At 36.3% G+C, this 26,452-nt stretch overlaps 2 protein-coding genes across 5 annotated transcripts in view; both read right to left on the reverse strand.

Moving 5' to 3' along the window:
- Positions 1–270: 270 nt before the first annotated feature.
- The window catches only part of LOC139981299 (uncharacterized), a 29,754-nt gene continuing 3,572 nt past the window's right edge, over positions 271–26,452 (reverse strand). The window contains exons 2-3 of one of the 2 annotated variants that reach the window (XM_071993563.1): positions 15,755–15,939; positions 271–7,445 (exon numbers count right to left, since the gene is read on the reverse strand). In XM_071993563.1, coding sequence (XP_071849664.1) covers positions 3,391–7,445; positions 15,755–15,839 — 4,140 coding nt within the window. In that variant the 5' untranslated portion in view covers positions 15,840–15,939 and the 3' untranslated portion in view covers positions 271–3,390. Of the gene's footprint in view, positions 7,446–15,754; positions 16,331–26,452 lie in introns of those variants that run through there. The other variant, XM_071993562.1, reaches the window with a different exon arrangement.
- Positions 8,778–14,939, reverse strand: LOC139981309 (uncharacterized). 3 transcript variants are annotated; one of them, XM_071993632.1, is made up of 4 exons: positions 14,710–14,939; positions 12,184–12,361; positions 11,180–11,265; positions 8,778–9,790 (listed from the first exon to the last, which is right to left on the reverse strand). In XM_071993632.1, the coding sequence occupies exons 2-4, from the start codon at positions 12,299–12,301 to the stop codon at positions 9,680–9,682; spliced, it is 315 nt and encodes a 104-aa protein (XP_071849733.1). In that variant the 5' UTR covers positions 12,302–12,361; positions 14,710–14,939; the 3' UTR covers positions 8,778–9,679. The 3 variants fall into 3 exon arrangements, with proteins under 3 accessions (XP_071849733.1, XP_071849735.1, XP_071849734.1); XM_071993634.1 differs by having other exon boundaries at positions 12,193–12,361; positions 14,710–14,930; XM_071993633.1 differs by lacking the exon at positions 14,710–14,939 and adding an exon at positions 13,303–13,876.

Here is a 26,452-nt window from a genome sequence, read left to right on the forward strand (position 1 = left end):
CCTAACTATACCGCGTGAGATTTGTCACAGGGTTCTACTCGTAATGCGTAATTTTGGCATGTATTATATATATTTTTGAGTAGTCAAACGAGAACTAATTTCAAAGTACATACAGCGTATCGGAATGTTGCCTAGTTGGACCAATCTAACCGTAATCGTAATAACCGACATATAATTATAGTCCGCGTTATAGTCATTTTACACGCGCGGACTTTGATGTATGCGCTTCTAGTTGAAACAATACGACAGATGCTTTTGTAAAGTTTTCAACATAGTTTATTCAGTACATGTGTTAACTGAAAAAAAGGCAATGAAGTATCAGGAAGCAATACAGTTATACACTTATATGGTATGAGAGGAAAAGTTAATTACTGAAACAAAACATATGAAAATGAGCAAGAATTGTCTAGCTCTCCTTCAGCTCCTCTAGTTTAACTTGCCCCACGGTAGTAGGAGAGGGAGCGAAAGTTTGTAAAAACAACTTATAATACATTTTTTTCACACATAAGTATTATTCCATATTTCCAAATTTTGTTAGAGGCTTTTTGCGGTTCATGAAGTTTTCCTTTTGTAAGTAGTGCCCTGTCGTATAGAATGCAAACGGTTTTGTGTTTTGTACCGCTGACATATGCTAAAATATTGGAACTTTGTGAGCCTGCAAAATTATGCATTCATCTTGTTAGACGTATTGAGATTACCCATGAATCGAGCTATCATAATTAGTATCACTTTAAATTCCTTTTCGAACTTTGCAGCTATAGGATTTCACCCCACCAGTTTCGTTGGCGCTGACAAGATTGTGCGCACAAACTTTCCACAATTCTTTAAATCTCTTCATATTTCTTATACATGAGAAGTAGCAGCCATGCAGTTCACATTCGAACACAGTGCACATTTGTGCAATAAACTAGACCATTGTGTTCTGTTGAACCATCATTTCAAGGACTTCCGTATATACCCTAGAGAAAATACGGTGATTTTAGTAAGATACACCGATTACTTCAACTTACAATGATTATTGGTATAATTATTTAATTAAAAACTGTACATATAATTAAAGATTACATTCTACTGTTTGGTTGTCGTACTCTGTCAATAAACTGGGATATAATTTTGGAAGGATATAAAGAAGTTATACATTCAACTATATACAGTCAACTATAAAGTAACAGGCTGCCTTTGACAACCACACTAACCCCTAACAGTACTTGAGCAAAGATTTTTTTCGTATTACAACATAGGTATACAAAACAGTTGCTATTACTAGGAGTAATTCTATACCGCTAAATAAAATAACAAAGCTATGCATCGATTTCTTTCTTTGTTTTATTCAATAAAAACATTCTGCTATTCAAACGTAGCTAGTCTAGGTTAAAGTGTTCTCTGGTTTGCAAAGAACAGAAAAACAAGCGTCTTAAATTTTATCATGATATTATATCAGTTTTAATAAAACTACTTATCACCACTGGTGTCAACACTGGTAACAACTTTCTACTGGTTTCAACACCATTATAAAACAAATACTGCGAAAAGAACTTGAAAGAACTTAACTTAGAGTTACGTGAGAGATTGCATAGAATGATCGATTTATTTGGTATAGGACTACCTTATAGCGTGTGTTATCCACAGAGTACCAATAATTAAAGAGAATCATTTATATCCTCTCAATTGTTAAGTCAACAAAATGTCACCCGATATATAGCCTGGGCAAGAACACCAAACGACTTAACTGGGTCTTAATCCCAGTCCTTTTCCATCGAAACTGTCACCGTGTGCTTATGACGATGTTACATAAAATGTGCACGAGTCCCTTGGAAACAGACCGGTTATAAACATGACCTTACCCAAAGTCCGAGTTAATTTTTTCATTAAAAAAACACACCAAAGATAAAGCCTGGATACAAAAAAAACCACGCAACTTGATTCAATATCAACCCTATTCCCCTCAAATCGAGAGTGTAACCGTATGATCATGTCATGTAAACATTGTAAGGAAAGTCACCCCCCAAAAAAACAACTAGACAGCAACTATATGTAATGAAAATTGCATTCAGCTGTTATCCTAGCACAAGCCAGGCAAAAAGTGAATGCTCATATAGGGTTTTAAGGTCCTCTTACGTCATGTTATATTACAATACGGGAGGTGAATGTCAATCAAACAACAATGTATCATTGTTTTCTTCTTGTATTGTAAATATAAAACCAATTTTAATTGAGCAAGGTAGAACAATTATACCGTGTTAAGAGTTTCACAGTGCATAATTCACTAAAAAACCAATACATTAGATTAATTTAAGCCATCATAATCTCACTGCCATGAACGAACTGTATATCAAGTAATCAATGATTATTCGATTATTTTCAAACTTAGACGTCACTGATTCATCCATTTGCAGCATAAGTTACTGACAAGTCCTAAAAGAACCAAACTTTGAACGAAATTTATATAATAGAATCTATAATGGTAAGTTGACTAAATATGTCACAAAAAGGTTACAATACACTACATACAAGAATCCAAATTCTGGACTTGGTGGAATCGCCTGTGGTGTACCTCATGATTCTGTATTAGGTCCTTTGTTGTTTATTATATACGTTAATGATATCTGCCATGTCTCCAACATCGCTCATACGGTCCTATTTGCCGACGACACCAATCTTTTCTTTCACTCGAAGAACGTAAATTCACTCCAAAGTACTGTCTCTTGTGAACTGGATAAAGTTCTGTGATTGGTTCGCAGCAAACAAATTAAGTATTAATGTTGATAAGACTAAGTATATTGTTTTAAAGTAAAAGAGCATTTCGTTGGGATAAGGATATTACGATGGAAGGTAAAATAATTAAATGTGTAACTGAAACTGAGTTTCTTGGTATTAATATTGATAGCAAAATTTCTTGGAATAACCATATTTCGTCAGTATGTAACACTGTAGCAAAAAATACTGGTATTTTATCTAAACTGAAATAATTCCTCCCACAGCATGTCCTTAGAATGCTTTATCAAACATTTTTTTCTGCCACACCTATCCTGCTGTACAACTATATGGTCTGGTACATACCATGTTAACATTGACCGCCTAAATATTCTCCAAAAGAGGGCTATACGTCACATTGCTAATGCCCCACCACTTGAACATACTAGTGGAATATTCAAGTCCCTAAATTTATTAAAACTTGGTTATATTATAACAGTCAATATTGCTACCTTTGCTTACAAAGCATGGAATGGATTACTGCCAGTCACTTGTAATAACTTTATATGTAGTAACAGAGTCTCACATAACCATTACACAAGACAAGCCGACAACGCTCATTGCAACTTTTACCACAGCAACATAGGGAAATTCGGTCTTCGTAATAGACCAATACTCTGGGTAAATAACATCATTTTAAACTTTATGCTGAATGAATTTCAAAGGTGACCATATCTTTCTGAATATAACTAATAAAGAATTGTAGTATTCATTAATTTTTTCTTCATTTTCATTCCAAACCGCTTGCCTTGCAGGTCCTTCACATTTCTCATCATAAGTTTTTCTAAAATACTCTTTCGTGAGATAATCCCAACTATACTGTAAAAGCATGTCAATGGTTTTCTGGCAGCTTATGCGTGAACGTTGGAGATTGTCCTGCTCAAGATTTGTTTCTAACTTATCGATGAATGTTTGTAATTCTTCGGGTAAGTCATAATCATTTCCAAGAATTCGCGGTATATGAATATCGAAAAGTCCTTTTTTTGCTGTGATTATTTCATCTTTAAGTTCATCTTCCTCAAGGATACCACGGTCTTTCAAGTGATTAATTGTTTCTTCATAGACAGTTGCTAGTTCTTTCAGCAAGCTGTGATTGATACTTTCCTCTAAATCTCTAGTAAGATTATTTCTAGTTGTCTCTTCCAACGTAGGGTATGTGTTTAGAATATAATCAACTTTATTTTTTAAGAGTTGGACCAATTTCCCTATGCTCTCTGGATCCGGATTTTCCAATAGACCTTCAAACTGAAACTGTTTGATTTCTTCACGGAGTATTTGTCTGTACTTTGCTTTTGCAAACAATACAAACGTTCTATCAACCTCTTCAACGATTCCGTCGGCTAATTTGTTTCTGTCATTTGCTTTTGCTGGTCCTATTGCAACTTCGTCATATTTACGTAGGAATTTATCTTTTAAATAACGAAGGTTATCGATAACAGATGTTTCAGATGCTAGAAAATTCTCACAATAACCTTTAAGCTCTTCCAATACTTCCAGCAGTTGTGCAGAACATTTTTCGGACGATATTCGTAAATTCTTACCTACCACGTAAGATATAGTGTCTTTCAATTCAATTGTTAATAATTCCTCTGTTCCTGTAATGTTTGCCCCTGCAAGTTCTTTTTGTAAGTTTTCAATCTTCTTTCTAGCATTTTCCTTTACCTTCTCAATATCATATTCAAGGTCTTCCTGTTCACGTGGATTTCTTTGTAACAAGTTTTCTATGGATGTTCTGCAATTTGCAAAAATGCCTTTAACTGTATTATCGGCAATGGTAGTGTAAGCAATTCGTATCTCCAGATCACAATTACCTTGAAGAATGCTCCTATAATGATCCTTCAATACACCTTTTCCACTTTTTTCTAATTCTTTTATGCAATCACCTCTTATATGAACAAATTTTGCAGTATCCGCTTCACCACTCAAAACTAACTCTTCAAATTTCTTTCGACTTTCAAATGAAATATCTTTGCAAATGCTATCTAACTGCTTCATCGACAGTTTGTAATTTTCTTCTATGAGTTGTATTGTGTCGAAATTTAAGATGATCGACAAAATATCTTTGCTGCAACTAACAAATGGTAGAGATATTTGTTTTTGTGCATCAAACTCTTTTTCAGTATTCATATTAGTTTTACTGATTGCGCTTTGTAGCTCAGTTTCACTAATTGGATACGTCTGTTTAATTGTATCAAGCTGGTCAAAATGATGTTGCAGGACTGTCTTCAAAATCATTTCATTTACCATGTGCTTAACGATAGTCAAGAGATTTTCAATATTTTCGTTCAAACTTTCCTGAAAACGTTCCTTTTCTGGTCCACGGGCTTTCTGTTTGTAATCATTAAGAATTTTATGTTTAAATTCCTCCACCTTTTGTAAGTGGTCGCTACATTGATTATATTCCTTTTCGCGAAGTATTTCAGGTATGTATGTTTGCGATATGCCATCACGGAATTTCCTTGAAAGGCTTGCGACCAGTTCTTCGCACAGAGTGGTAGACCTGCGTGTATTCTCATTTGCTATCCATGTTGTGAAGTTTTTGATCAAGTCTTCCAAGTTTAACTGATATGGTTCTAATTTATCAATGCCTTCGCACTTCACTTTAAATGCAGTGATCATATCTTTGCGCTGTAAAGCTTGCATTTTGTCCAGTTCTTCAGCTTGACATGGATCAGATTTTGCAGTTTGGTTCAAAATTTTTGTGTACTCACAAGACACACACTTCAATGCGCTTTGAATTATCAAAAGCTGTATTCCTTCTTTTTGCATATCTATTGTCTCACTACAGGTATCCATTAATTCTCCCTTTGCTAGTCCTTTTGCTTCTATGCAGTACTGGGCCAATATTTCTTCTTTTATTTTTGAAAAATCACTATAGTTATGTGAATCAATGTTTTCCACGAATTGTAGCAATTTTGTTTTCATTAATTCGTTTATCACACTTTGACATGCTTCTTTCGATTTATTGTAGCATTCTGATGAGCATGTTTTAAATATGCTTTCTACCTTTTGGCCAACAGTTTGCTTAGATTTCATACAAGGGGTGCAATCCACTTCATCACATGTCGCTTTTTGAAAATCGGTGAAGCAATCCTTTTTACAAGATTCCTTCAGAGCATCAACTTGGATGAAGTTTGGGGGTTCCCCTTCCAATCGCTTTCTTAAAGACTTCTCAAATAATTCACATGATTGCTGCTCGGCATAAATCAGTGATTCTGTTCTCATGCTGCCTATTTTCTGACCACGCTGCAACTGTGTTTCGCTTTTTACTTGTTCCGCTTTCGGACCCTTAGCCCCTTTATTGTAAAAATCATTAATTTTCTCATCAGCAGTTTTCAGTTCCATGCAACTGGGTTTTGCCGGAAGGTTATTAAAATATTTATTCTCCAGATCTGTATTCAAATTATCATTGAAAATTAATGAAGCTTTCTCGTTTTTCTTCAAGAATGAGTTATTAAATTCGGATTCAATTTTATGGCACAGAACTTGTAATTGACTTGAGCAGATATCTTTATCAAAGCGGGTCGTAACTCCCTTAAAATGAGCCTTTGAAGAATCCTTCGTAGAATTATGAAGCTTTAAATATGTTTCCTCTTCCTCAGGAAGTTCGGCTTGTTCCATTTTCTCCTTATATAAATCTAACGCACTTTGAATGTAACGTTGCATTTGAGTATTTACAATACAATCCCACATACTGGTGACATCAAGTTTGTCGCACTCGCTGTTTACTGTGTCAACTACATGTAATAACATATCAATTAACTGCGATCCAGTGAGTTTACTTCCTTTAATATTCTTTACTTTTACAGAAGACAACATATTTTGCGCTACCTCTTCAATTCTAGGCAAAAATTCTGGGTTTATTTTGTCTTTATTTTCCTCACCTAATAAATGTTTTACCGCCTTTGAGTCAAAGGTTGGGGGAGGTATACCAGCGGCTTGGATTGTTCTAAATGTAGATGAGATCGATTTTCGAATATGATTCCTCTCTGGCTCGTTTACTTGAGGATCAAGGAGTGCTTTTTTGACAAAATGTGTCCAGTCACAAGGTTGTCCATTAAGATCTGGTGTACAGAGAATATCTCGCAATAACCAAAGAAAATCTGGTCCAAACTGACCCAAACCCTCGCTCGGTGTTTTCTGTTCCTCTACGTCGTCCTGCCTCTCAGGACAAATGGAACGACTAAACTCAGCAATAAATCCAAGTTTGTCTAATTCGTCGTTATTAGGGGTTCCCTTGCTATTGTATATGACGTACGAACTAAGTAGCACACACAAAGAAAATATTTTATGTTCCCATTTTGCATCGGTATTACTACTATCTGTGTTTACCCCACCCAACCCTTCGGCATCTAGTATGACCACTCTTGCTTTACCACTTCTAAAACTGAACGGTTTTTCTCCAACACCAATCCATATCCCTGCAGTGTGAGACCCGGCGCCGTGACCTACATCGAAGTTAACATCTTCTAGAAGTTGAGATGCGAAAAATGATTTTCCGGATCTTGCTGGACCAGCAATGCACAACACCACAAGCAGTTGATCTTTAAGACTCTGGAGCAACTCCAACCCTTCCGTACACACTATGAGTGATTTCCGTGGCTTCGTCCTGTCGACAGAAATCTTATTTGTGACGGAATCCCAAGTGTAGTTGTTTGGAAGGCACAGGGGAACAGCATTACTAATTGAATCTTGAAAAGAGAAGTAAGATGACTTAAAATATAGTTTACGTTATTTGAACACAATTTTTGTTCGTTCAAAGCAAGGAAACAGTTTTCATTTCATTTATTTATTCAGGCAATGTATACAAATATCGAAAACCATAATGTTCCTCCTGCTCTGTAATAAGTATGAGCAAGAAATTTAGAAAAGTATGTAAAGATATGCCAAAAAATTTAAGAAATTTAAATATTGAAAACATATTACTATAAAAATACTAGGAAAAGGCTGAAAGGTGTCAAAATGTGCGAAACTAGACATAGGAACAATAGCAAACTAAAAGGAAAATACAGATAACCGTTATGACAGCAGATGGGAAAAGACTATCCCTTAGACGCTTATTTCCCCTCAAAGTACGGAGACAGCGATTTGCAGGTAAAAAAATTAAAATAACCATTACCAGGTTCGAATCAATGATTCGAATCAATCATAATTTTGTCCAACCACTTAGCGGTCCTTTCTAGATAGATCATGTGCAGCGACGGTAGGCTGGCACCTAACCGCACACCGAATTATAAACGATACCTTAACGAGGTCAGATTGGTCAAACCAGACCTAATTGATGAAGTGAGCAAGCTTCAATTATTGCACGAAAAATTTAATTAAAAGAAACTGATTTACTCCAAATGTTTTTAACTTACGCAAAAAATAATGCGTTGTTAATTTTTTTTTAGAATTTCAATAGAATTTACCGTCCAAAGAATATCGTCCGAACTGTATGTACCGAGAAACTTGAATGAAGATACTTGTTCAACAACAGTGCCGTTAATTGAAAGAGTGAGCCTGTGCGTTTTAATTCTTCTAAAGTCTACACTGTTAATCTAAGTTAGTCAAATTGACTAATTAAAATTAGTCCTGCACAGTGCTTCGTACGCCTAATTAAAATTAGTCAAATGACTAACCAGCAAAGATTAGTCGTATGACTAATTAGCTAAACTAGTCAAGTGACTAATATATCATAGTCATATGACCATTCATTTAGTCTGGTGACTTCCAAAATTAGTCCTGCACAGCACTTGACCTGTTATTCATTAGTCATTAGACTAATGCGCCATCCATCACGATTTTGATTTCACTTTAGCGGATGTTTTGGGCCTCCAGTTTGTGTGGAGATCTTCGTGTGCATAAAATCTGTAAGTTTCACTCAGGGTTGCTGCTGGCTGTTGCTAATACAATCCGACCCCCTACCCCCCCCCTCCCAGAAAAAAAACAAAACAAATTGGGCAATCTTGTGGGGTAAATGAAGGAAATCCTATTGCAAGGTTGAAAAGGTATGTTTGAATAAAAAATACAGAAATCATGGCTTTATTTTACCAGACTCATTTATTGCTATAACATATCTTGAAAAGCATACATGAAAAGCCTCAATAGGAGTGTTACAGCTAGAATGGGGTGATATTTCTCCCATGGTTCAATCATTAAAAAAAACTTTGTCAGATTAAGCCAATATTTTCAGAGAACTGTTTCAAGGGATGCAAATATTATAAACAAGTTGGTCCCAAATGGCTGTCCCAATCACCAAATTGTGTCAGAGGATTGAAAATACAATATATTGATATAAAAATTATACAGCAGTATGTCCACTCATACATAATGGACAAATACATTTTAATAAGAACTGAAAAGTCAAAGTTCTATTAAAAACATGTCATGTCATGACTCAAATCCTTGCTTTAAAATGTACTGCTACACAACAAGTGTGAAGTTGACCAGAAAATACTGGATGATTTTCTGGATGAAGACCATGGTCTTCTTACAAACAGTGGGATAAGCCAAGTTGAAAACATAGTATGATGCTATGTATGCTGACAGAGCTGAAATCAACCAACTGCTAGAGCCAACTTCTTCCCCATCAAATATTGTAAAGTGGGTTTATTCTGCACAAGTGGGACCATTTCCCTTGATGTAGAGGGCTAAATATTTAAATCTTATTATGAAATACATTTTAAGTATCAACTAGTTAAAAAATATGATAATTTCGTTTTAACAGCAGACAAACGACAACAGTCAGAGGTCTATTCTTGTTTTTACACCTAGAGGTTTTGATTAACCCTCTCCAACACACTTAGAATGGAAAGGTCTAACTTAAAATTGTCATTAATGCTTAAGATGATTTTCTGAATGAATACCATGGTCTTCTTTCAAATAGTGGGGTAAGCTAAGTCGAAAACGTAAAACGATGCAATGTATGAAGACAAATCCGAAATCAGCAGACTGCAAGATCCAACTTCTTCCCCATCAACAAATATTGTAAAGTAGGTTGATTCTCCATAAGTGGCACCATTTCCCCTGATGTAGAGGCTTGGGGGTCTTCATTCTATAAGCAAGAAAATACACCATAATATTTTACATGGTATGGTATGGTACAGGTGATTATTGGTATCAATGTGGCTTTTAGTCACCCTACTTGAACCTGAAATAATTTGGCTTTCTACACCACTTTTTTTAAATTCCCATTCAAGTGTGATTTTAAGCAAAATGGCTGTTGTCTAGCTGCATGCAGTTTCACGACAAGTAAAATAAATCCCAACCAATCAAGCTGCATTTAAGTTTGGAAAATTTGTTTTCTCTGTTAAAAATTAGTTCTAACACTAACCCTGGACAATTCAAAAGTAACAATAAAATTACAAAACAATCTGCCAAAACCATACACTCCACACATATATTGATAAGAAAATTATAATACTAATGTGCTTAGATTATGAACAGTTTTACAGGTCATATTTTTTGCACAGCTGTTCCTTATGCGTCAAAGGTATGGTCACATGGCCTACATTTTCAGAGACCAACTCTTCACCTTCAGTTAGTGCCAACTGTTGTTTCCAAATACCATGAAAAAACATTTGCTTTCAAGATGAAATTCAAACTGGCTATTAATTTTGGTTTAACACCCATCACATTACTTCTCATGAGATTTACAAGCGTTTTGTAGGAAATTCATTGCTGTCCCTGTCCACTCATGAAAATTAATCTGAACAAATTAAAATGGCAAATGTTTATACCAACGCCACCATGCTAAGTTTAAATGGAATTGACCATATACATCACTAATAAAAACATTAGGAGCTATCTACAGATCATAAAGGCATCCACATATATTCTTTTGGTAAAAGAATGTACAAACAGAGACGCCTACATGGGAATAGGCCAGGGGACAAATCCCCACAAAAGGGGCACTTTGTGTTGAAAAAGGGCACACAATGGCGAATACAACAAGAACCTCATACAGTTCCACAGCACCCCACCCCACTGAATGGCAGACTTAACATGGCTGGCAGAAGTTTCCCCCACACTACATGCCCTTGATCCTAGAGACTTGTTTTTCAAAATTTTTGGCTTTTGAGGTTACATCAGAATTTCAAGCAAACTTTGTTGGATTTTATGCCAATTTTGTCTAATTTTCATTCATATTTTGTCAAAAAACTGCCATTGTTCCCAAGTGAAATATATATATATATTCAACACTGTAAAGGGGAACTTTTCTCCCTTTGTCCGGACTGCCCTTGTGTGGTGGAGGGCAGTATTCAATATCCCCCCCCCAATAAAAAAGTGTCATTTTCTGAAAAAAGATTAGCTCTTTCGAATGACACCAACAGTCCTGTAACGTAGCGAAATGGTAAAGTCTAGTTTTAATTTTTTGAAAAGTGCACTTGCAAATCAATTATGACAAGATCCCATGGGACTTGAAGGGTTAATATGTCCTTACACTTTCATCAGCAAATATCAGGAAGCTTTTTATTTTCTCCTTCAACAGCAATGGAATACCAAGCACAGCAGCAACAGCAGTGGCATCTGTTGACAAAATAAATAAGAATTATAATTAGATGTGTACAATGACAATGATACCCACATAAAGTCGGTTACTTCTCTTATACATTGAAATTTTAATGTTTCTGAATAACGCTTCGTCTTTATTGTTCTGCAGCACCTTGTGTTCTTGTTAAATCGGACAAACCTCAGGATAGCCGCTTCGTGGACTTCATACGAATTCATAACATGGCTCCTACTCACCAGGACTTTATTGTAATTCATAACAATGTAACTATTATAAACCTTGTCAGAGCTCTGCTGATATAACCTGTACAAAATGACAGCAAAATAGTCTCCCTTCATTGATCAGGATTCCTTTTTAGTACTGACCCGGGAAGCACCACACAAGCAATCATAAACATGTGTGTCATAAACATGACAGGCAAAATGTCTGCTTCAATTATTTAGGATCCACTATTTGATGCTTGCTTTTGTGCTGATGAACCCATCTGAGTGAAATTGCATGGTACTGTTGAAAACAAGTACTAGTTGTACTGACAAAAATGGCACCCGATAATACAGTGTTTTCACAGAAATACTTGGGTTCCCAAAAAAAGATAAATAAGCAACATACTTTACTTTGTCTTCAGAACTATGTGATATAGGGTATGTGTAATACATGCTATCACCAGTTACACTATTTCATAAGTATAGCCACTGATGGTACTTCGGTCCTTTCATTTTTGTGGTATCGTACCTTGCTTGAACTGGTAATTACCAATATTTTTTTCAAATACTGGTTTACTGTGCAACATTACATCTAAGGTTAAGTCCCTCCTCTAATTCCATGTTACCTGAATCTTTAAACCATTCCCGACTTGGGCTCTATTAAATCAAAGAGATAAGTCATTCAACACTTCCTCACTGAATCTTAATAAATAACCAAATAATGGAATGTACCCTTCTTACTCTGCTCATCTCGTTGCCCTTGCATCTCATCAACTGCCCAGGAAAAGACCTCATCCTTTCTCTTCATCGACTGGCACACCTTAAGTAGTACAGATTTTCCATACTTCATAAGACCTTCCTACAACCATGGAGCTATAAACAAATCATGGATGCCCTCTTCTTTGCATACCTGTTGGAAATAAATATACAGAAATATCAGGGTTTGACAAATAAACCTACTTGCACACCATTCACTGATATTTACATTATTGGTTGTGAGGGAAAAAATCAAGTTGAATATAAAGGTTACTTCTAGTGGGTGTTAGTGCAGGAGCAGCTAAAATTTCAATATTTCTGGGGTGTCACAGGCTGAGTGCTAAATTGCCAATGCTGTTCAGTCATGTAATTTCTCCTTATTTGAAGCCATTACATCATTGACATTTCCCCACAATATCATGAAGGCAGAAACAGTCATTACTGTGGCATGATTTGGCACTCAATATGATCACACCCAACAGCATTCTGAAAAATCACTAACAAATTCAAATTTATCAGGAAGTGTTTAGGAATTCTTCACTCTTGACATCACTAGAGATCTTAATTGGCAGAAAATGTGCAATTGCCAAAAAAAGAATAAAGAGCATAGTGGACCCAAAAAAGTATAATACTTTAAAAGAATTTAAATTTTCGATAACAAATATAGGGCTCAGTACGGTTTCTGCCTAGTAGGAACAACCTGCCATTGACCGTAGTGCCCTTGATTTTCAAATGTGTTAATGGGATTGATGAATTCACATTTTGTTTTTTACATACACCAACAGAATGAGACTAATCCAAATATCGATGGATACAATTCGCATAGGTTAATTGAATTTCACTCGAAACTGTAGAAATCTGGCATTTTTTAATGAAATATAGTCCAATTTTATCTCCCTCTAAACATTTATACAATTGCCTTATACACTAAAATCCGCCACTACCAACTGTCCGAGAGTCAATACTATATATAATTCTTGCAAATCTTCCTCGTTATCAAACCTCATAAGTAAAATTTCTTAGTCACTTATCAATGATAGTGACAATGGGCTACTCGAAAGTCTGATAAAAACAGCACATAAGTATAGCCTTTACCTGCGCCTTGTACATTGTTAGCCTTGTTCAACGAGTGGTACGCAACTACAATTGAAAATGGGAATTAGCCATTTGCATTAAAAATATGCCCCCAAGAACTACAGAAAACCTCTGTTGACATACCAAAAGTCAAACTAAACAATTAAGCTACGCCACACATATGCTAACTACAAAGACCATTGACCGTAACGTTAATATCTGCATAATAGTAGAACAGCCCTCTAAACCATGGATAATTTTAGTGCCAGCCTACTGCGTCACAGGTTCAGCGAATAAACATATGGTTAGGCTTGATTTCCCCCATTGACTTAGTGTGTTGTTCGGCTGCCATAGGGTTAGAGATATGTGACTATTCGGTGAAAATTTTATGCAAGCTTATTTGCGAAACAGTTTCAGTTCAATTCACCACATCGTATTGCAGTGTGCGAAGCAGAGGACCTTCAAGCTGCTGTATAGCTCAGCCCCGGTATGATCATGACACGTGTACTGGACAAACTTTTCCAGAAACGTTATTGTAATACACCCTTTCGAGAAAACTTGACCAAATGCTGTAAACCCCCAATCCAGTGATATATGATATGAAAAGGATGTTTACTATCTAGCTGGCTAAAAAAAAGTACAGATCCGCCGGAGTGCGAAAATTGCCCTACAGCAAACCGATTTTTTTCCACCTAGCTAGAGAGTTTAGGTCCTGTTCTCCATAAGTAGGATTATAGCCTTCCTGTATGTTTAGGCTCTGGTTCACGCTAATGTGCACGTGTACAAGAAGTTAGATTGTGATTTGGTTTCAGTTTTTTTAGATTTTTAAATCTCAAACATTCAGGAAAATTGTCCTTGCAAAACATGATTCTTGTACAATTGCAAATAAAACACGATTAAAGACGGATATATTAATGCAAGTAACACTTTTATTCACAAATAGTTACGTTTTAAGCAGTTTTTTATGTGAAATTAGTGCCGGTCGGAAGCAGTGTTTTTCATCCGGAGTGGTGGGCGAAAATCCTCCGTGCTGGTCGGGCCCGCCCAGTGCCGACCACCGTAGTTATAACGCTGTTCACCGTTACTTTCAGCCTGACAATTTCATCGATTTGAACAGTAAATAAGCTAAGCCCTACTCAGGTTAACATTTAATGGTTCTGAGAATGAACTTTACAAAAATAAACAAAGATAAATTTTTGTGCACATCATAGCCTATTGAATCACGTTAGGCCTATGAGTATGAGGTATCCTGCACATATCATGCATATGGCATAACGTTAGGCTAGAACGACGAACGTTCGTTGTTGCTAAGCAGAACTAAAACTGATAATTTACTTGTCATCAATTTAACTATCTATTCTAAAAATACTAAATAAAGAATAACTTGCAATTAAATCACAATTTAGTAAAGTTATAAGATACACCCACCTTGCGATTGCAGACATTTCTCGGCTCCAGAATTTCTTACTGCAGTATCAAATATGGCGTCGGAATCATCGAGAGCTAGAGGCCTGGCGCCTGCAGAGTGCGCACGCGCGGCTACGTATATCTGACGTCATTTGTGAATTCTAAATTAGTCAAATGACTAAGACGTTTTAGTACAGGTGCTGGAATATCGCCTTAACCTAATTAAGTTTTTGCTATAAGTAATTATCAACTTCCCCAAAAAATTTGTGGAAATTTTTCTTATGACGTCTTAGAGTTTACACTTAACCGAAAATTGTTTTATAGCATATCCATTATTCCTTGGGTTTTTAATTATTGGTGATTTTATAAACAATTTTTTAATATTCATCCATATTGTGGCGCGGAAGTTGTTTGTAAGTAAATAACAAAAAACCTTGAAGACCAAAAATAACAAATAAAGCTTTGAAATCAAATTTCGTGATTCCCAATTGACTAATTATGCTTCGTCACTATTTTGGACAATGACTAACTTTCATTGGTCTTTAGCCATTTTAATTAGTCATATGACTGATGAAATTAGTCAAAAATTCTGACTAATGCAAAATTAGTCATTTGACCATTTTGGCATGTGTATATGACTAATTAAAATTTACAGTGTACAGTCATTTCTTTTGTTTCATAGCATTCAGCAGCAAGATGTTCACATTACACCAATTGAAAATGGTATCTACCTGAGCTCGGTAGTTCGATACATCTTCTTTCGATATTAGACCGGTAACTCACTATAAGCTACTGGTAGACATGAATTGAACAAAAGGGAGCTGAAGTAGTTTTAATTACTTGTATGTATGTACATTATAACCATGTAGTAGCAAAACTATGATCAATTTCCCATCTTCGCCATCATTTCGCTTCAAGGAACTACTGACTACGTATAGGACATTCCAAACTTTGGGACACTTTTAACATTGTATCAACTGTATGCGTTTCTGATGTATGTGATGCGAATAAGTGCTTATATATATTTAACACAATAACATGCACAATATTTCAGGCTTAACTATACCTTTCTTATTTGACACTGGCATTTGTCTGGAGTTTCCTTCTGGCCATCCAATTGCTTCTCGCCATGATTTTACTTTATCCGCCATTCTAAGTGTTTCCGTTCCTTTCTCTTAAAACAGGCATATTCTGTTGGTCGGTGAATATACCGATTTGTCTCAGATTCAAAATGTTGTCATGATCAATCTTCTGTAAACAAATAGACAGTTTGTTACATTTAAAAATTTAATATACTGTGATCTTTGCCAAATAAGGGTTTAACCAGTACAGGACAGAGAATATTCTTATTCAGGAGCTATTAGGGTACTCAATTTCTCATTCACTATTTTTCACTATTCAAATAAGAGAATAATGAATTGATGCGACACTAATCAGTGGCGTTGGAATTTTTCAAAATGTGAGAACGGTGCGGGGCTAGAAACCGGTTCGATTTGAGAAAGAACAATATAATTGTAAATGTTTGTGACCCAGATAGGCCAATGAAAATGTCACCTTTGTAATTTCGATCTTCATTCCTGCTTGATCATGATCAATAAAATTGACACTTTAACCCAATACGGAAACATACTTCAATTTTGTGCGCAATTATGAAATCATTTTGTTATATAGATGTCCATAACATGCACACATATTGCATCATAAGTACAAATAAAAGTACTGTTGGGTGTCTGGGCACATCCACTTTATCGGAACATAAAAAACCTACAAAATAATGATACTTCTGAGCCGTTGCCTGGGTAGAACCCATTGGGGGGGGGGGCAGTTCAGGAACATTGAGAAACATTACTTATTGTTCCAATTTTACATAGTGCATTGGTGTGCGTATATACTAAGGCCTTATTTTAAAGAACTTTTTAGTAGGTGACTATTTCCCAAAGGGGACCATCATGACATTATCTAAGCGGAGCAGCAACATCGGTTGGGGCGTAGCGTAGAATGTTTTATTGTTGTTACCAAAAAGGCCTCCAAAATTACCGAAAATGGCACTTCGCAGGCCTTGTAAACCTTAAATCTAAACATTCTTAAATTGAGATCCCATATTTTAGAAATTTACACTTTCAAAGTAGAACAGTTTTATTCGGTAAAGTCACTTTGTAGGGGAAATCTAGGACTTTACGCCCCTTTATGAAAAAGCTCTGCTTTGTTCACTTCTTTACACAGGTAATTAAAGATATAAAAGTACGCTAGTATATTCTGATAGTAGCCATATCCTATATATATGAGTGGAAGCCATATGGTGAATTTAAGTACAGTTTAAGCTCATTTAAGCATTATACATTTCATGGGAGTTATTATTATTTTTTATTTCCTTCCTTTTATTTTTCCTTTTTTTATTTCTGGAATACACCCCTGCTGATAGAAGAACCACTTCGATTGTCATGAAATGTCATGAAAACGAAAGAATAATGTCCCATACATACATTTGTGGTGGTCATTTGATGGCACAAACATTTTTACGGCGTTAAATTAAGCAATTAATGGGAGTAAATCATTTTTCTTATTGCTTATATCGTACTTTTGCATCGGTTATGTGGGCGCTGCCGGAATACCGCTGCCTGCTGGCTGGTAGAACCACCTCGGTTGTCATGAAATGTCATCAAACGAAAGAATAATGTCCCTTACATTTGTTTATGATGGTCATGTGATGGCCCCCAAAAATTCACAGGGTGATATTAAGCAATTAATAACCTAGCATGTTATTTTTCAATATCTTACGACCAAACAAAAGAAGAATATATAAATATTTTGATGCAATTACACTATGGCATGGTAAACACAGGTCAGTCTACTTTACGTGGTAATAAACACCTCCGCCAAAACAATTTGGGTTTGCACTCATTGTGATGCATCCAGAAGTATCCACGATTCCCTTCGTTCAATATCATGTAAAAGGGTTTTCAGAGTTTGACCTCTGGTGACCTCAAATGAGATTTGATTTCACAAGCAACAGGATTCGTGTACTCAATGTAGTAAATCCATATACCATGTATGAAAAGTAGATTTATGCTATGACAAATCATGTTTTAAAGGTTTCAAAGGGAGCAAGTCAAAGCCCAGTATGAAGTGAGTCACATTATTTATCCTTGTTAAAAATATGTGGGGACTGGTGTTTCAAGGTATTAGAATGTATTTATTCTATTCATTGCTTATTGAAGTGTCACTGTTATTGTTGGGGTTCGTATCCCGACCTAGGTAACTTTGGCTCTAGCCTTGGGGATATGTCAATAATACTTAGTAATATGTGCTACAAGATAATGCAATTAGGGATCACTTTAGAGAGGAGAATTGTGTCTTGGGGTATGGCATGATATTTCAGATACAGAGATTATGTTCTAGAATAATCCTGGTCATATGAAGCTGCCCTAGGGGGTAGAGATAGTATGTTTATAGTGAGTGTTGTATTGGAGCAGTTAGTGGGGGCATTATAGAATCGGGAGCCTTATGATTATTTAGGACTTGGTGGTGGGTTTATGTTATTATTTATGTTATTATGTGTTATGCGTTTTCAATATCCCGAAGGGAAATTCACATCTGCAGGAAGATTCATTGTGTTTAGGGTTCGTATTACAAATTCCTTCGGGATAATTCCAGAGCATGTGTAGACAAAAGACTAGTTAAACGTATTTTGTGCCCTGCAATTCTCGACCATCATCAGCGGAGAACGAGAGACAAGGGGCTCTAGCCTAAAGAGGGCGTGGCCCAAAAGACGGGAGTTGGTGAAACAGTGACAGCAACCTGAAGCTCACCCAACTTTTGGATTGAAAATTGTCATTTGAACTTTAAGTATCATGTCCGAGTTCTTTATGAAGGGGTGTTTCAGTCGTTAATTGTATCAATATATTTTTCTGTTCTTTACACCCACATGTCCGAGTTCTTTATGGAGTCAAGTACCTATAGCTGTTATCCTCGCCTTAATTAACAAAGTTAGCACTATTCCTTGTTGGTCAGGGGAACAGTGACATCTTGCCCTGACACTGAAATTTTATTGAAAGTACTAGCTATTTGGCAACCTAAATATCTACTCGCCAAAACCAAAATTCACTATGACTGCCGTTCAAATCTCCATAGTGCAGATCAATACTTTCAATGAACAGAGTTTAGGCACTTAAGCAGAAACATGGTGCTACGTAATTGCACATTGGAAAATTGTATTATTTACCCTAAAAGTAAGTGATGAACAAAGTAAAACATGTCGCAGAATCCTAAATAAGCAGCTTAGCCTACTGTAGTGTCTCAATAAAAAAGGCCTACGTAGATAGCTTGGTTACATTAGGGTTCCTCTTTTACTAGCTATATACTATACAGTAGCTAGGTGTCCGCGGGTCATATAACCCATAAGTACCTCACTGCTACTTTGAACTGCTACTCGATTAGCGCGACTTCGTACATTTTCCAAATTATTTATCCTGTCTTTGATCTGCAGATTGGTGTGCGAAAATCATCGCTATTACTCCATTATTCTGTCTAAATCAAAGCGATCTTTTACGCAATAAAAATCTAAGGTTGAAAGAGCATCTTGCTAGCTATCTTCCAAACGCAACTGGTGTAAAGTAAAATTCTTAACACTTAGCAGCGAACTTGTCTCAAAACTCCTTAAATTGTTGTATATGTTGCGAATTATGACTGATGGCATGTAGGAATTTCCTTAAGAAATCATTAAAGAGATGTTTGGCTACCATTAAGAGGGGGTACATTTATATAAATCATCGTTTCTATGCACTCGTAGCTTTCCAAAGATACCCAATTTGTGTCAAACGAAGCTCACATTCTCGAGGAATAAGCGATCAAAAATCGAGGGTAATATAATCTTTCTAAAAACTGTTGGTAATGCGGCGTGACGTCAGTCGAGGAACCCAGCGCACTTCCGGGACGTTTTCAGAAACGTCTGAGAACACACAACATTACACTGTTGCAGTGCTCTATAGTAATTGAGATTTGGTGTTTGGAGTTTTGTTTTTACGTAAACTTATCTCGTAACTGTTAATTATGCCAAGCCGATGTGTTGGTACAGGCTGCTCCAACACAATTAAAGACGGATTTCACCAGCACGCTTTTCCAAAAGATGACAAAAATCGAAGAATTTGGACACGATTCGTTCAAAACACTACACATAGACAACGTTACGAGTGCCCGTGGGCCTATACTATTGCCAAATTACTTGTTTTGACCACAGTCTAGGCCTCCTTGATGCAGCAAATGACGATTTTTTTGTTATTGGTTACCTGGCATATATGCACAAAACTTATAGCCAGTTGGAATTTGAACAATCAATACTAGATCTGCAATTTTTCTTTTGTGGTAAAACTGGAGTTGTGCTATGATTTTAACATAACAGTTGGATGATACAACTAACACAGGCTAGCCTGTTATACCGCGTCTATTAGTTAGGTCTAGACCCATATGCACTAGTCTTGTCAACTATCAACGTATTAACGTTCGGCAAAATACACCGTTATGTAATAAAGATGTAAGAACTTTGTATTGGCTCTGCGTAAATATGTAATGATGTACATTGCTTTAGCTCGTGGAAAAACCCATGTTAATCTACATAGCCTAGAGTTTATTTTACACACCTCTAGTCATTATATTACTATAGCCCTGTGAATAGGAGCAGAAAAAGCTTATTTTCTTTGAACAAATTATGTAAGTTCCGAAGATGAAGTGTAGCCTAGGAAAACAATATACCCACAATAGCCACGGCAAAGTACCACCCCTTTTCCATGGTAAACTGTAGTACCATACCACAATTGAATGGGGTATTTTGGTCCTTATGGATGCGGTTTACCACAAATATATTTTCTTGACCAATAGCTGCATATCAAGTTCCCCTTTATTGAACTTTGGCGCAGTTTGATCCAGCATTGTGCAAATGACATGCAGCAGTTCTCATTTTATTTTATTTAACCACAGTTGTTAAATATAGTACGGAAATTGCATTTGCGGCAGTCTATAATTGTTTCTGGGAGAGGACCCCAGACCCATCGTATACAAAAGTCTACTTGGATGATTGTCCGCTGATTTTTTTTTCTGCAGACGCCCATGCATTGCCCCAAACTAAATTTCTAAGCCATGAAATCTAAAACTTAAGGAGGTTTGGGAGTATCATTAGGTCTGGGAAGTGTTATTTCCGATATTTTAACTTTTGTGTCCAGTTATGGATGACAGTTTGCATCAGATACATAAGGCGGTCGTAACGACATTGATAGCAAACTTTTAGGTCTGGGAAGTGTTATTTCCGGCGATCTGGGAGGTTTTATTTGCCCAAAAAAAATCGTACGCTTCGCGCGAACCCATGGTCGCGCTCCGCTTAGATAGTGTCAGAGAACAGACATGCGTCCCCACCATTATCCAAGACTGATCTGCGCCCATGCTCCAAACTGTCAATGTGTGTAGTGTTCGGTTTCAGAAATATCTGTTGTTTTTTTTATTTCCTTCAACGAAGTTTTATAGTAGCCGTTATAAGAGGTTTTAATATGTGTACACCAATAAATTAACTGTGTCCGAATTTTCGAAAATTCCCTGACCAACATTCTTAATTATACTTCCCTCTACTCATGCAGTTTTGACCGGTCTGTTAGGGGTTGAAGGAGGTTTTTCTATATTGGTTGTCGGTAGATGAAATTTTGTGCAACATTATGGGTATGTTTTGTAGTGAATTTATTCACGAGAAATGTTAATTTTCAAATTCTTAACAAATAATGGGCTTAAAACCTTGAAAAGTGGGGCTGACGGGTATTGTAGGCCGCGACGTAGAATCACCTACAAAAGCAATGATCCAGGGGAGATGTGATGAGGTCGAACATGATGTGTGACTGGTGACAATCTTCAAAAAGGTTATATATGAAAACAAAACTATTTGGAAATACTTGGTTCTTAGGCAAAAGTGTACATCTGGTTGGTCAGTTTTAAGCCCGAGAAGTGCCATTTCCGGTGATCTGGGGGGTATCAAACGAGAAATTTTCTTGAAAATCCTGGACACGCCCCTGATTTAGGTACAATGTTTTGCTGGGAGCAATATATATATTCCTCTTATATCTTATATAGGGTGATATTTTATTGTATTCAAGTATTTTTAACCTGTTCGACCAAACTTTCTGCCCATTCCTGGACTTGCCTTTCATATAAACATTCCGTCCTGCTACTCTACCTCAAGTTTTTTTTTCCATAGCGTTTCAAAGCTTGTTTATTATGTGATTGTGCCATCACTTGCAATTGTTTTGTTGTCTTGTTACTATTTTCTGACAGTTTTACTTCTGAAAGTTTTATGTGTTAAGAACAAGAAATAAATAAAGACCATAACAAATGTGTTGTCATTCTTAAGAAAAGAAAGTTCTCTGACCAAAACTCCCTCAAAGCTAACCTCATCGAGGCGTCAAAGTGGCAACCACTGTCTTTTCAGTGGGCAAACTAGAGCTTTGTCTGGGTATTTTTATGCCAAAATGCCCTCTCAGGTTTTATATTTAATTGCCTTATATGTGATGCTGACCAGCTAAGGTCAGCTTTCAACCATTGCACCCCCACCGATGTAAAGAAAATCCCGCGGATGCTCGCTGTGCCTGCATACTACAACTGATTGTCCTGCCATTTGGTACGTACAATGACCTGCAATGCATAATTTCCCCATGACCATGTACTCTTGATTTCAATGTAACTCTGCCCACCGGCAGTAGCTTGTCACTGTTTATACATGACTCACACATGGATCATGAACTTATAGGAGGTTTACTTCATGACCCATATTTATATACCTATATATATGTACGGGCTCATGTGGTACTCATATTGAATTGGTATGGAGGATGAATGGGAGTGGTGGATCTCTGTGGCCATGACATCTTGATGTGACAACACAATTTATTCTTTCAGGTTAAATGCAAACCAGTGTTGAGTGTCTGATTTCAGCGAGTTATACTAGAAGTAGCGATTGTTACGATATGGCATTGCTTATGTGTGGATGTACCAAATCGATGTATTGGTAGTGAGTATTTTCATCCGTATGCGTCCTTATGCCCCAACCCACACAGAAAAATCATTTCCCTGCCATGAATAGTTCCACTAATCATTCGATGCAAGCAATTCAATTCCATTAATTTTATCACGCATAGTTATAGTATTTCGCGCAATACGTACCAACGTGGAACGGGACAGTCACCACTTTACTAGTACCCTGTATTCGTAACCTGAATTCATGTGAGAATACATTTGCCGTGCACTTGACTTCGTTATATGATGATTTGAAGCGAAATGGATAACGATTTGTGGTAAAGGGGTTTTTCAGCGATTATACATATACATGCCACTTGAACTTAAAAAAATTCAAACAGTTCGAAAGTTGTTAAGTTACGTTCGGAAAAAAAGGCCGAAATTCCCTTTCCACCCCTTTCATGTGTCTGTTGTAAATAACGATTGGAATAAACGCCTTTCCTTCATCAAATTCACCAGTTACCAGACATATAAATTGGTTAATGTAACGTCATGCTTATTCTACAAGAAAAGAAAGCACTTTTCGCACCGCTGGGTACTGACTGTATGGTAGTAAGTTGTGCTGCTAAAAACACTTCTGCATCTTTCATATAACTTGCGGTCAGCCTTTGACCGAATCAACCAACCTCCGCGGCTACGGTGTTGAACTCTAGCAACGCCTTTTTTTTTTGAGATATCTTTCTTTGCTTCATTGGAGGTAGACTGAGTTAAAGGAATTGTCTGGTGGAAGATTTTGATAAGTTGTCGGTGTAGTTCTTATATTTCTCTTTCTAACCATGTAAAAATTGTCCCCATTCGACGATGTTTTCTAGTAGAAATCTGGTTTTTATATTCACCAGTTTCTCACGAAAAGCACCGTTTATTCGAACGCATCAATTTGGTGATTGGCGTAGTGCGGGCAAATAGGCAAAACGAGCGACTTGAAGTTAGCAATCCTATTTACGCAGCAAATACACCCCCGTGTGTACACGCACAGGTGATTGCCTATTATATATTACGTACATATCGCGAACGTATACAGCCTACCATGCCCAGTTGGTATACGTTGCACATCATACAGTCTCACACTCAAACTACAGTTCATAAACCGTTCTTCGAAGTCGCTGAAATAAAAAAATACGGATCAACTTTACAGAAAATGGAAACTTGTAAGTATTTGGAACACCGAAAGATGAAAATTGGCGGAATCGATGTCAGAGCAGAATGTAGTACCGAGAAGCTTAGGCGTTTCAGAACTGTCCGATTGTAAACGTTAGAGTAACCTACATGCGAACATTTCTCGCAATGGAGCTGAACATCGCAATGTTAAAAACGAAGAGTCTGCTGTTCAAACTTATCTTGTGTTACACAAAGACCACGAAACCACCGATCTACTACAGATATGGCGGTTTAAGACATTTCTAAAAACATTTCTAATTTATAAGTAATGTCACCGAAAATTAAGGAAGAAATTAATCTGTATACAAACGCGGTTTTTGTTGTGATTACTGTAGGTACTGTACGGAGCGTGCATGGGCTATGTCGCAATCTGCATTTGCAAAGATGACGTCACGTTCGTTACTGTTCAAATCATATTTGAAATGTGAATCCTTAACGATTAAAAAATCGTTTCTCTGTCAAACGCAACATTAGCGTTCTCATACTTTGACAACATGTTTGGAAAATGATCTTTTTTTAAGGTAACTTCTTAGGGCTACCAGACAATCCTTTCATACATTTTATACATTCTGTACCACTAATTCTAGCCTAGATTCATTGACAGATAAAGCGTGTCACATTTTAATTATTATTTGTTTTTAGGTTTCTAACAAGATTATCGTGCCAAAACGGTAATATGCAGCTTTTGTTTTGTAAGTCGTCAATGTGGATTAACTTTCCACTCTTCCGTGCAGTGGATAAATGTAAGTCGAAGGACATATACCGAGAAGCCTCTAAAGGAGAGAGCGAGATGGTAGCGCTATAGTCTCTTCTGAAAGGAGACAGTACACTCAGAAAATTGTTTACACAGGTTAAGTAAAATTTTACTTGATTTTCATGTCAAATAAGAACACTAAAACATTTAAGTATTTACTTAACTGCTGGTTTGTAAAGTTTTACATGATCAGCATGTAACGCAACTACAAAATTATTATGTAAAATTTGTCAGCGATTTCTATAGCACCCGTTCAGTAAGCGTTTTACACATGTTTTAGGTTTATAATTAAAAGTAGATTAATGCACCTTTTTTTATTAAGTCGATCACAACAGAAAGGCACATTTCAGAGACACAAAAGGAAGGACAACACAAATAATTCAGAACATTTGATGAATTCAACCTTTTATTTCAACACTTAAGAGGGTATCCCGTACATCTACAATGATGCATGAAAAGTGAATCATGGCCATGATATTTTAACTTTTGTGTCCAGTTATGGATGACAGTTGGCATCAGATACATAAGGCGGTCGTAACGACATTGATAGCAAACTTTCAAACGGTTGAAATCTTTCAGCAATGTAAATCCCACTTTTACCAATAATAAAAAAATAACAAAAACAAAAACATAAACATAGACATAAACAAAAGGTAATAACAAAAACTTGAACAAGAGGTACTATCTCCTAAAGGTGCATGTTTACGAAAATTTAAAGGATTTATTTTTAGTTTCTGAGATGCATGCAGAAAAAGCATTTGATCGACTTAGGAATTTTCAACCAACTCCCTCGACATGTAGGTAGATATTTGAAAGCTCACCAAAATTAACATAATCAACTGTCTGATTGTAAAATTTGACAAAGATACAACTCTACCTGCAGCATTAGCTAAAATTTCTTCCATAGATACGTAAAATGATCTGTTCATAGTTACTTTAGGTTCAATTACAAAACATCAACCTATGGACATTCTAAGAAAACATAATCTCCTTTGTCATGTGAGCTTTGCAACTTAAACATGCTGGTATATAATTGAGCACTGTAGTACTGTTCCAACAAGTTAAACTTACTATCAGCTCTTTCACAGGATTATGTTGTAATACTATTAAGCACAATGGATCAATACTTATACATCCTCAAGTAAGAGGAAGGATCTTGAATATTTGGTGGTAGCCAGTTAACTCTGAAATTATTTTGCCTTCACTTTTCAAATCAATACCCCACCTCTTCAACGTTTATAGTAAAATATTATTTTAAAGCTAAAATTAAATCATAATCAACTGTCGGCCATGAAGACTATGACAAAGATAAAACTTTCCCTCTAGTCACCCATACATAAGCAGTATTTTCATAATCTGCTGCAGATAATAGTTTAATTTCAATTAAGAGTCAACAATCAACCAGTATCAAATAAAGAATGAAGAATGATGTGAACCGATGAAATCTTCTTGAAAGAAAATGGAACAATAGTGAACTTTGTGACATGAAACATATTTGCAATAAACTGACCATTATCATTCTTGGGACACTGAATGCTATGACACTATATCAGTTTCATGTTACTGTTTGTGTAATAAATTCTACATTCAGAATGTTAAACACACAAACATCACGTTGATTGGATCTATGATTGTACTGCTGAGTATTAAGCACAACGAATCTAAACACTTTTACAATAACAACAATCCCTCAAGTCACCCGATGTGACGGGTCTGAAAATGTAATGACAAAGAAACAACTCTTCCTGATGTCAATTTAAAACTAGCAACAACTTTAGATACAGTGATTTGTTCATTACTAGTTTA

The sequence above is a fragment of the Apostichopus japonicus genome, chromosome 15 (assembly GCF_037975245.1).
Source record: "Apostichopus japonicus isolate 1M-3 chromosome 15, ASM3797524v1, whole genome shotgun sequence".
NCBI classification, from domain to species: Eukaryota; Metazoa; Echinodermata; class Holothuroidea; order Aspidochirotida; family Stichopodidae; genus Apostichopus; species Apostichopus japonicus.